Below are 12,251 nucleotides of genomic sequence, written 5' to 3' on the forward strand. Positions count from 1 at the left end.
GTGTAGAGAGGAGGGAGAAATTCCTCCTATTCACAATGCAATAAGAGCACCACCAAATTCCCAACCAAAACGCCCACTGAACCGCACCTCTCCTTCAAAATGTGCACCTCTCTGAATTTTGAAATCCAGTTCTCCCACCAAACCATACACACAAATATGTCTCCGTTGATGATGATGATAATGTACAAAAGTACAACCTATTGCTTCCATAAATGCATGGATTACCAGGTATGAGTAATATGCAACGTTTGTCTACAAATTTCCATGCAAGCTTTTATATATATATATATATATATATATATATATATATATATATATATATATGCATACCTCTGAAAAATTGACTGACCTGAACTTAAGACTCAGAAGCTGAATTGGAGAGTTTTTACCATCCCTAGTGGGAAGACACAACCCATCGTGGCTCCCTGGTGACAATTCCCCCGTATCTCTCAGACCTACTCATGATTTTTTCAGTGTGTGTTCCTCCTCTAGCACTGTCTCCCCCAAACTCAAAACAGCCCCCCCAAATGCTGGAACCTTTTGTCATCATCATCTTTCACCCTTCATCCTTTGAACCATGTTCACCCACTGTTTTTTGAACTCTTGTCCAGCCTCTGAAACTTACACTATGGAAGGCAGAGAACAGCTGCTGGTGGTGTAGAAATAATCCTTCACCCTATGCTTTGGGAATGCCTTCTCGGAATTCTTTATGCAGCAAAGGGTTGTGTCCGCCTCAGCTATAAGAGGTGGGGAAAGCAGGTATTGTTATTTATTTACTAAATTCATTAAAAACCAAGTGGCTATCACCAGGGGTGAAAGAAGGCATCTTGACACACAGGGCGGGCATCGCTACGTAGGGCTCATGTGCGGCGTCGCTACGTACGATGCATACACTGTATGTAGCGACACCGCACATGCGCTGTATAGCGGTTTGCTGCCGACGTCGCTCCAGCGCTGTGCGGACGGTGTCAGGATCCTCTGCTCACGGCTGTAGCGGCAACGGAGGGATCCCGGCACCATCTGTACGGTGCTGGAGCGGCGCCAGTGGCAAACCGCTATACAGCACATGTGCGGTGTTGCTACGTACAGTGTGTGTGTGCCCTGCCGCACATGCACTGTACTTAGTGGTTCGCCACCGGCGGCGGGATCCTCTGCTCGTGGCTGCAGCCGTGAACGGAGGACCCTCCACATGCGGCTGGTTGGCACATCCCTGAGATGGCCCACCCTAGTGATGGCAACCAACTTGTATGGCTTTAAAAGAGGGTTAGATGACTCCATGGAGGGCAGGGCTATTGATGGCTACTAGCCAGGATGGCTATGATCTGCCTCCGTGGTTGGAGGCAGTAATGCTTTTGGATGTCAGTTGCTAGAAACCACAGGAGGAAAGAGTTGCTTTTGTGGGTTTCCCATTGTGGCATCTGGTTGGCCACTGTGAGAATAGGGTTCTGGACCACATTCTTAGGCCTTTATGCTAGCTAATGTCCAACCACAGGACAATCAGTGCCGCGAACAAGCACTGACAACTCCAGTAGGTTTCCAGGTCAGCTGAAGAGGGTCACAGCAGACATTGCTCCCCTTGAAACTTTTAAATTCTTTTTAGATGAAGAGATTGATGCCCCTCACCATGTTTCCCCATTTCAAAGTGCTTTATCCAAAAAACCAACAACAAGCTCCTGTACTACACCCACTAAGTATGCCTCATTTTAAAGCATCCCCCCAAGCCCATCAAGGACCAAGAAAAGGCACCACAAGCCCCTGTGAGTGTCCCAAATCTACGAGAATCACGTGGAGAGAGATGAGGAGTTGAATTGACTTACCTGGGGCAGCAGTGGCCAGGGAGAACAAGGCCACAGCAAGGAGAGCAGTTATGGAAGCCAGAGAGATCTTCATGTTGTCTAGTGATGAGGAGCAGATTTGAGGACTGACCAAAAGGCTTTCTCAGCTGCTCAGTACCTAATGCTCCTCCAGGTCTCTTCTTATATAGGATTTTGGCTGAAGTCACAGGGTGTGGTGCAGAGAGGACACACACACAAAACTTCTCCAGAACTGAGGAGATGATGTCATGGAGGCAAATCATTTCGTGGGTAGCAGAAAGGGGATGTTGGGCACAATCAAAAGCTGCAGCGATTGAAGGAGGCTGGTGTAGGATGAGGCACATTTCACAGGAAGAACCTTTCATGAGAAGGACAGCAGTTTCCACACACAAAGCCCCACACTGGGGGATGGCAAGCAAGCAACCCACATCCCACGATACAGAGGCAGGATGCAATACTTGGGGCTTTTGAGTTTAGAAAAGTTGTGAGCAGGGTAATACAAGTGCAACAGTTTGTGCACAGAAAAAATTCCTTAGCTGTGATTTCTGCACTGCAGAGGGTTATATACATGCCCAGTGCTTTCCCAAACTGACACAGCCCTGCAATCAATAAAGTTGTGGCCTAATTCAACCTAATACTGTATCAGTCTCCTCTGTTCATTCTTTTTTTAAAAAATATATATATTTTTATTGATTTTATAAAAAATACAGAAAAAATACAAAATATAAAAAGAAAAAAAGAAAAAAGGGAAAAGGGAAAAAACACATTTCTTTAACAATATCCAATATAATTCTTAATCTGTCGACTTCCTCCTTCCCCCCCCTTCCACGCTTCTATTTATAACTAATACAGCACTCTCTATTTCTTAAACCATTTCTTCCTCTAACATACTTATTATAAAAAAATTTCTCGATCCATTTTGACCACACATTCACAATATTTCAATGTCATTTGGATCTAGAGATCTTAATATTCATTTTACATTTAAACTTTTCCCCTTCTTACTATATCTGAATGCTTCTTCAGCCTCTTTGTACTTCCACTTCCCTTATTATCTATTCTTAATCTTATAATTCTTTTCCAAATAAATCTTAAATTTCTTCCAATCTTCTTCCACCGTCTCACTTCCCTGCTCTTGGATTCTCCCAGTCAGTTCAGACAATTCCATGAATTCTATCAGCTTCATCCTGCCAATCATCCATGGTTGGTAGGTCTTCAGATTTCCAATTCTTTGCTAATACAATCCCCACTGCTTCCTGTGTTCATTCTTTTGGCCCTCCCTACACTGGCCGCGGACATCGTGCTGCTGTGGCAGCAACTTGTTCCTACATGAGGTAACGATGGCCAACTTGGATGACTTTAAAAGAGGATTAGACAAATTCCTGGCGGTGGACTGGGGATATTAGCTCTGGCTACTAGTCACAAGGGCTAGTAGTTGTTTGTATCTCCCCAATCAGAGGCAGTATGTTTTTGAATACCAGGTGCTGGGAATCACAGGTGGGGAGACTTGGTGTTGCTCTCATGTAAGAACAGCCTGCAGGATCAGGCCAGTGGCCCATCGAGTCCAGCATCCTGATCTCACGGAATGTTTGAGGGAAACCAGCAAGCAGGTTTCAAGCACAAAAGCAACTTTTCCCACCTGTGGTTTCCATCTACTGGTATTCAGAAGCGTTGCTCCCTCCAGCTGAGGAGGAAGAGTACAGCCATCCTGGCTAGTAGCCATTGATAGCCCTCTCCTCCTCCATGAATTTGTCTAGTCCAGGCATCCCCAAACTGCGGCCCTCCAGATGTTTTGCCCTACAACTCCCATGATCCCTAGCTGACAGGACCAGTGGTCGGGGAAGATGGGAATTGTAGTCCAAATCATCTGGAGGGCCGAAGTCTGGGGATACCTGGTCTAGTCTTCTTTTATAGCCAGCCAAGCTAGTGGCCATGACCACCTCTGGTGGAAGTGAGTTCCATAGTTTAATATGGTTATGGGCCTCTGAGGACATATAGCAACTTGTGGAATGATACCTTTTAAGTCATTTCAGGTTTATTGTTGTTGTTTTTTTAAAAAAAGGTAAGTGTAATTAAATAGGCACCTGATTCTTCTGTGGGGTGGGAACTGTCGAATATTGATTTTTGCGTCTTGTATAAATATAAACAATAAAATATTTGGGTGTGGGGAACAAAATGACGGGATGAATCAGCAAAAGTAAAACTAAATAAAACACAAGGCAATAAATTTAAGAAGCCAGAAAGCATCTAGTACAGAGCACTGCAATTGCCATGACAGCTTGTAGTGGCCTCTGCAATTTTCAAGTGGTCCATGGAGGAAAGTCTTTTGAAGCCTCTGCTCTGAAACCTTCATTGTAACCCTCCTTGCTTTTGACCTTCATAAACTGGTTTCCACTTTCTTTTCTTTTGTTTACTGGTCTTGGTTCAGTTTCATCAAGACGAGTTTCCATGAACTCGCTGGTCTGTGATTATGTAATTTCCATCTTCAGAATTGAGGAGATGATACCATAGTGGCAAACGAGTCTGCTGTTAATGGAAAAGGGAAGCTGGGTGCAATTGAAAGATTTAAGTCCATTTCCAGGAAGGAAATTTCATGAGAAGGAGGTCAGTTTCTGCCCACGCAGGTCCTCAATGGGGGGTGGGGGGTGGCAAGGGCACCCCATGAAACCGGCACCCCAGGAAACAGAGACAGGATGTGAAGGAAAGGCTGCAACATTGCTTTTGTGTTTAGAAAAATGTGGAGAATGATAGAGAAGCACAGTTAAAGTAGGGAGCATGTTCCTCCAGGGTCACCAGCTTAGATTGTGCAACTACAGTAGATACTTCTGGGAAACCCAAGAGCAGCACATTGGAGCAAAATCACTCCTCCTCTGCTGTTGTACCCCTTGTTTCTGGTTATTCAGGGGCAGTTGGAGCAAACATAACAATCTGACTAGCAGGCATCAATCACCCTCTCCATCAGTGCTTTTTTTCCTAGAGCAATAGGTGCGGTACTCACCATGAAGTTGTTACAGTAAGTGCCACACTTTTTAACAACAACAATAAGAGGTGCCAGTACTGTGTACCCTTGAGTACCCCCTAACGCACGCATGCGCGTGCGCACACACACAAAAAAATTATATGAATATGTCTAATCCTATTTTAAAGCCATCCAGGTTGGTGGCCAGGCAGGGGGACATTTACCAGCAATATCTCTCTCTCTCTCTCTCTCTCTCTCTCTCTCTCTCTCTCTCTCTCTCTCTCTCTCTCTCTCCCCCGTGTGTGTGTGTGTGTGTGTGTGTGACATGTCATATGATCAATTATGCAGGGCAGGGGTTACCTGCTCCCCCTCCCAGTACTTTATTCAAGTTGGCACCCCTGTCCCTGGCTCAGATCTTACTTCATGCAAAAATAAAAATATGAGTTTGCATTAAAAAAAACCAACAACTCTCCCAATGAAAAGGATGTAAAGATCTGGAGCTTTTTAATAGAGTGTGCTTCAGAAGGGCTTCCAGCTGGGGGAGCTTCTCTCCCTGTCACTGCCTAAGCTGAAAATGCTGAGCCCCCACCCCTGCTAGCCCTCTGCTCTGCCTCTGCCTTTGTCCAGGACAAAACTCAAAAGGGCCATGACTCCAGCTGACCTTTAAGCACCCCCCCCCAAACATACTTGCAAGCTAAACACTCAAATATGCAATTTTAAAAGAAAGACACTCTGCATATGCTCAGAACCAGCGGCGGAGCTTCATGCTCCACCACCGGGGGCGGAGAGCAGGCGTGCTGCCCCCTGTGATGTGGCACACATTCTGGGGGCGGGGTGCGCCGTGCGCAGTGACATGTGTGATGAATAAAATACTTAATGCATCAAGATTTTATTGTTTGCAGCTTCCCAAGAAAACTCCAGGAGATATCCCCCCCCCCTTTTCCCTCTTCTTCCCTTTGGCCTTTGCCCCTTCCTTCTTCTAACTGTGCCCTTAAGTACCCCAAACCCTGCCCCTTACAGCATACTCCTTCTACAGATGTTACTACAGACCCAATGATGAAAAAAAACCTTGAACCCAAATCCTCCGGACCACAATACTTTTACCTGCAACAACAGGCAGCAGAGTTTTCAAATTGGCCACAACAATCTCATTGCAAAAGGATATGGACTGACAAAAGGGGGGATTGGGGAAATTTACAAAGGGGGGAAAGTGAATTGCAAGGACATACGCTCTCTTTTGACTTCAAGACTCCATGCCCTATTAAGAATTGGCCTCAAGATATGCAACTGATATATAATTATGTTTTATGTTACGTGATATTATGCAGAAACGTTGACCTATGTCTGACAAGTATATGTTATTTCCACAAAGGGGGGCATTTTTGTGTGTAATTGTTTTTATGTTTAATGTATAGTAAGTTATTGTATAGTGTATTATTCCTTACACACCCAATAGAGGATTCTCATGTTTTCTAATAGATCAGGCTATTGCATAGTCCAATATTTAGGTCACATCAATTTAGGACCACTTTTCCATGTCCCAACCTTCTCTACACATTTTAAATTGTTTAATTCTTTTTACCAAGGAGCAGTTTCAGGATCCATGAAACAGCAGATACAAGAAGGTGTATATGCCTTGATTTACCAGGAATGATTCCTTATAGAATTAAATTGACCAATTTGGACATGTGCCCTTTTCAGAATGGTTTTTATAGGGCTGTATAAATTCTAATTGGGCTCAGTTCTAATTGGGCAAGTGTATCCAAGGTGCAAGTAGCTTTCTCCCTTTAAGAGCAACTGAGCAACTCCCTACAGTGCAAGACCAGAGCCTATAATAATAAAATCCCATAGAAAGGCCAAGGCAAAGGCATCTCTCTCATGACATGTCCAAACCTGTGGCAGCTATGGCGAGTGCCAGGTGACATGGTCAATATGAAAGCCCTAAGGGGATTCACCAGGGATTGTTGCTGCTGTGCCATGATGGAGGTGTGAGACCAGAGGAGAGCTAGCTCTGACACCTGAGAACACACAAAAAGGTAAAAACAACAACAACTGCACTTTCCAGTCAATATTGGTGGATCTTCCTGGTAAATGTAAAGCATAGACCACTTGTTTTTCCCAGAAGTGCTAGAATACTGCTGCATACAGTGCTTCCCCGCTGCTCCGCAGACCACTCCCCCTCAAACCCAAGCCCCCCTTTGAGCCGCCACCACATACCCCAAGGTTGTGCCAATGTACCACCTGGGAAATGGAGAATACGTCACTGTCGATTATGTGAGGCAATGATTGGTTGTTACACAACAATATTGCCTCAGAGAGGGGACTGTTATAAAAATTATATTGGGGGGGAGCAGGACACCATTATGAATGAACAGAGAGGGGTGACAAAATTTGACAGCTGCAACTACCCAGACTCCTGTTCAATGCCATCTTCCCCGTCTCCTCACCCCTCCTGCTAGGACGCGACCCTGCCTGAAGGAACGCTTAAGGCTCTGCATATGCACACATGTCTCAACGTTAGCATAAGCTCACACATTTCCCTTCTCCACCTTCCCCTCTGCCCCAGACTCCTTTAGATTATCACTACAGAACCTTTTGCCTTAAGTTATGCTAGATTCTCTCTGTATTAGAATTGCTGTCTTATTCATGACGTATGCTAGGATCTCTCTGTAGTAGAATTGCTGTTTTATGTCTCAGAACCTTTATATATCAGGACTACTACCTTTTGCATAGAATTCTCTGTATTAGATATGTCTCCTGTAAAAGGAAATGCTGCATAACCTGTGCATGACCCCAGCCCACCTGAACCTTGCCCCATCGCCATCCTGATTCAAAAGACACACATGGACAAAGGTGGATTAACTGGGACAGTTTATTCAAACCTCCAGAAGTGTCACCTTTTACATAATCCCAGGGATCATCCTTGCGTGACCTGGGGGAAAACACCTGCCGGATGGACCCCAACCCCTCGGCAATTGCCAGGAACGTCCCCACCTCAACTCCCATCTAGACTGATCAAACAAAGGGAAACCCATCAACAATGGGAGGAGAGCAATTGACATCTCACCATATGAAGAAATAGTCATCTCTGCACCCAGTTAATCCCATCACCACCCATCCTCCTTGTCCTTCCCCTCACTCCCAGTAAAGCGATTTTCACGTGGGGACAGGAGGGTATAAGAGGGAGGTTCACCATTTCCCGGGGTCCTTCCTACATTCTTTGAGGCAGGGACCCTACAGCTGTAGTTCTTTCTTTCTGTAATAAAAGGATCAGTTTGTTTTTCCTGACAGCATCGTGTGGTCTCTGTCATTTCCCGGCGGAGCTGAACTTAGTGCAAATTTTGGAGCTTCCGACCCGCGTCTGTCCTTCCTAAAAGGCAATGCATTTAAGGGTACATTTTTCATAACACATGGCACACGTTTTGGGGCAGGGTGTGCCGTGTGCAGTGACGGGGCATGCGTTTTGGGGTGGGGCACGGCGTGTGCAGTGACGGGGCGCGCATTTTGGGGGCAGGGCAGGCAGCGGCGATGGCGCCCCTGGGATCTCGTCACTCGGGGCGCACCACCTCCCCCTCCCCTATCTTCCTACACCCCTGCTCAGAACTACTCCCTTAATCATATTGCAGAAGCCTGATTTTCTGGCATTCAAAACCGCTTGAGACCTGGTTCCACTTCTCTTCTCGAGGTCCCTGCGGAACAAAGAAGGAGTCCAGCCACCCACTGGAGCAAATAGCATAGACCAAATTTTATTGCGCAACAGGTTCAAAGAGGAATTGAACCCCGAGAAAGGGGTGACAAGAACATTTAAAAGTTTCTATCTTATCCCAGCATACAGTTCACTAAGCATCATCGCTACATCAGAAAAGGGGAGGGTTATACATGATTAACATAGGAGGAATGTGTTGGGGTAACATGCAAATACAGAATATGTATTGGGAGGTACATTCTAAGCACCTACTGGAAGAGGACAATAGAGCTTTGGTTTGCATAGTCTGGCACCTGGGTAACTCCGGAGGAGAGCTTTTGGCCAGCGATTGTCACCCAAGAGTACCTTCCTGGAGTCCCTTTTTCAAGGGCAAAATAGAGTTGGAATGGAGGAAACTGGCAAAGGAGTTGATTTTATATGACTTTTAAAGCTAGGTAACTTCCCTGAGCTGTCAAGTCGAAAGGATACATTTATGCATAATAGTTGTAACATTTAACAACTTTAAAGATGTGCCTCCCCACCCCACCCCCACCCCTGTGATTTCCCTAACAAGGAGGCAGGGAGCAGGAGGGATGTTGTCTCTATGATGGTGGTGGAAAACACTTCAGGATCTTCTGGACCCATTCTTTGCTGGGGTCAGCACATTTTTTGTTGTTGTTCTTCTTCAGGTAGACTCTATGAAAAAGGAACAGTTGCTCAGTGCCCAGTCAGAGCCTGGCAAAAGGCAGTTCTCTGCTTTGGAAGTTCCGCAGCTCAGGACTGATGGGGTGTGGCTGGGTTGCAGGGAAGAGAGTTGATCCTGACATTTTACCTTCTCAGGCCCAGGAGATCAAGGTTCAAATCCCCACTCGGCCATTAAGTTTTCAGGGTGACTTTGGGCTAGTCCTAGTCTTCCAACTTAACTCACCTCGCAGGTTTGTAGAAGGGGGAGAGCCATGTATACCTCCTTGAGCTCCTCGGAGAGATATAAATGCTGAGTTGGTGGGGGCTGACATTTCCCAAAGGCCACGTGGCCAGTTCAGGGCAGAGAGGAGATTCCTGCCAGGGACCTACTAACAACTACAAGACTTTGGGATTACTCTGTCCCTCTAATGCCACATTCACAGTCCTTGTGGCTCTCCTTGCAAAGAATCCTGGGAACTGTGGTTTCTCTAGGGCGCTGGGAACTGTAGCTCTGTGTTGCCTAAACTACACTTTTCAAGGGTCTTTCCTTGCTTAGAGCGTGGTGCTGATAACACCAGGGTCTGCAGGTTTGATCCCCATATAGGACAGCTGCACATTCCTGCATCGCAGGGGGGGTGGACTAGATGATCCTCAGGATCCCTACCAACTCTGAAATTCTACGATTCTATGAAATGACACTTTCAATGTAAGCTGTGGATGTGATCTGTTGCAGCTTAACTTTGGGGGGGGGGTGTTGCTGGTATCCTGGATCTGCACAAATCTGCTGCAACTCAGTCCAAGGGTTTGAAACAAACAGTCCTGAGCATTTGATACTTTCAACATGCAGAGTTGTGCCCCCCTCCATCTAATGAAGTTTGTTGCTACTTACATGACAGCCGGCTTGCGACATGTGCTGGGTGCCCATTCGTAGTATTTTATGTCCTTGCATGGAATTGGTTTCTTCACGTAGGTAAGGCAACAGTTGGCTCCTAAGGAGAGGGAGGGAATGGAATAATTTAGTGGCTTCTGTACTGTGGAAGAGGAATGGGGGATGATGCCCATAGAAGCTCTGGAGGTCCCAGCCTGCTGCTCTTCTGGAGGGGGAAAGGGACTGTCTTTCCTCTGATCCAGGAAAGGTCCCTGGAAAGGGCTGGAATGGACCTTCCTCCCACCCACCTGAATGGATGTTTCATGGAAAGGAGTCTGAAGCCCCCTTTGGTGGACATTGCCTCCATCACAACAAGCTCAGCAAGGGACAGCCTTGAGAACTGTGGCCAACGTTGCCCGAAATGGTCACATGAAGAGCATCCTCAGGACAGAGAGTAGGGAAGGAACTGCTTATGTGTATCTGCCACCAGCTCCCCATTTGAGTATAGTTGAGGAGGCGGCAACAAGGAAGACTTACTATCATGAGCCTCATCCTGAGTCTCTTTGGCAGCTTCCACTGAAAGAGAGAAAGCAAATGAGGGTCATTATGGGTTCCTCTCTCTATGAACTGTCCAATGTTCCACAGCCATGGATACTCGTAATCTGGGAAACCGGGTTCGCGTCTCCGCTCCTCCACATGCAGCTGCCGGGTGACCTTGGGCTAGTCACACTTCTTTGAGGTCTCTCAGCCTCACTCACCTCACAGAGTGTTTGTTGTGGGGGAGGAAGGGAAAGGAGATTGTGAGCTGCTTTGAGACTTCTTAGGGTAGTGATAAAGCGGGATATCAAATCCAAACTCTTCTTTTGTTACTAGGCTATGACTTGGGTGAGTCTTTCTTGGGGTGGCTTTTTCACCGAGCAAAACAAGGAAATCCTATGGCAGCTTTCTCTGGGTGAGACGAGTGCCTTTTTGTGGGCCAACATTTCAGCTCTGTGTTTGGAAATCCCTGCGATCTCCCCACCAGTCCCCACCGCCCCTAGTAAGATCCAGAGGCCAGTCTGGGCAAACGGACTCACTCTGGTGCCTGCACCACAGTGGCACTGAGGACCAGTTGCCCTGGGGCTACATAACCAAAGGGAAGCCCCCTCTGAGTCAAAGCCTTGGTATGTCTCTCTTACTATCATCATGCATTGATGGGCATTTGCTATCCAGGGCTTCCTTTACCAGCCCTACCTGGGAATGCTGGAGTCACACCTGAAACCTATGGCAAGCAATGCAGGTGCTCTACCGCTGTCCTACAGCCTGTGCTGTGCTACTATAACAACAACTACTACTACAACTACTATTTTCAAAATAAGGAATAGAATAAAAGGGCAGACTCACATGGGCAAACAGCAGCCAGGGCAAAGGTAGCCGCAAGGAAGAGGGAACCAAGGGAAATTGGAGAGAGCTTCATGGCAGGTGGAGATGGAGGGAGGACTCAAGACCTCCCAGGCTCCTTCCTTGGCTCCTTCAGTGCTCAGTACCCCCAAAATCCCCTGGTCTCCTTTTATAGACAAGTCTGGCTACCCAAGTTTTGTGTCTCTAGAATACGGAGGTGACATCATGGAGGAAATGACTTTGTATGAAGCAGCGAAGTTTCTGCTCCATCTGATAGCGATGAAGATCCTGGGGGGGCTGATGTCAAAGATAGAGAGGCAGAGTATGGGCCGATCATGAGGCCCATAATCTGCGGCACCTTTTGATTGAGAAAAGGGTTGATAAGAGCCCTTTCGTGCACCAACTCTGCTGCTGCAGCAGATCCACTTTCTGAGAAAACCCACAAAGAACTTAGATGCTTCAAAAGCATCAGGGGAGGGTTGGAGACCATCAGGGCAAAAGGCAAGCAAAGGGCACCCAGAACAAGCTCCTGAGAAAAACAACCCCATTTTAGGGTTATGGATGGGTAGCAACCAGGCTGGAGGGTGCCATGACCTTAAGGACTCCGGGAGCTGGGAGAGGAATGGGAGGGGTGCACTATACAGAAACACATATTCTAAACACCAAAATAAAACTGAAGTTTACACACACACACACACACACACACACACACACACACACGTAGGTGCCACAAACTCCTTTTGTGACTCTGCTCAGTATCAGAAGGTATAAATCATTTGAAGGCTCCCAGGCCCGTCCTAGCCATAGAGGCTAGTGGCGTGGAGAACCACGGCGCCGGGTGCTGGACGGCGCTGGAAGGGC

The 12,251-nt window shown here is 46.7% G+C and overlaps 1 protein-coding gene across 2 annotated transcripts in view; it reads right to left on the reverse strand.

The window, feature by feature from the left end:
* Nucleotides 1-8,503: 8,503 nt before the first annotated feature.
* The window catches only part of LOC118096740 (C-C motif chemokine 22), a 79,686-nt gene continuing 75,938 nt past the window's right edge, over nucleotides 8,504-12,251 (reverse strand). Inside the window, exons 1-4 of one of the 2 annotated variants that reach the window (XM_035138851.3) lie at nucleotides 11,394-11,554; nucleotides 10,548-10,586; nucleotides 10,032-10,131; nucleotides 8,504-9,154 (exon numbers count right to left, since the gene is read on the reverse strand). In XM_035138851.3, coding sequence (XP_034994742.2) covers nucleotides 9,061-9,154; nucleotides 10,032-10,131; nucleotides 10,548-10,586; nucleotides 11,394-11,466 — 306 coding nt within the window. In that variant the 5' untranslated portion in view covers nucleotides 11,467-11,554 and the 3' untranslated portion in view covers nucleotides 8,504-9,060. Of the gene's footprint in view, nucleotides 9,155-10,031; nucleotides 10,132-10,547; nucleotides 10,587-11,393; nucleotides 11,555-12,251 lie in introns of those variants that run through there. The other variant, XM_088658111.1, reaches the window with a different exon arrangement.

Source organism: Zootoca vivipara, chromosome 14 (genome assembly GCF_965207765.1).
Source record: "Zootoca vivipara chromosome 14, rZooViv2.hap1.1, whole genome shotgun sequence".
Lineage (NCBI taxonomy): Eukaryota > Metazoa > Chordata > Lepidosauria > Squamata > Lacertidae > Zootoca > Zootoca vivipara.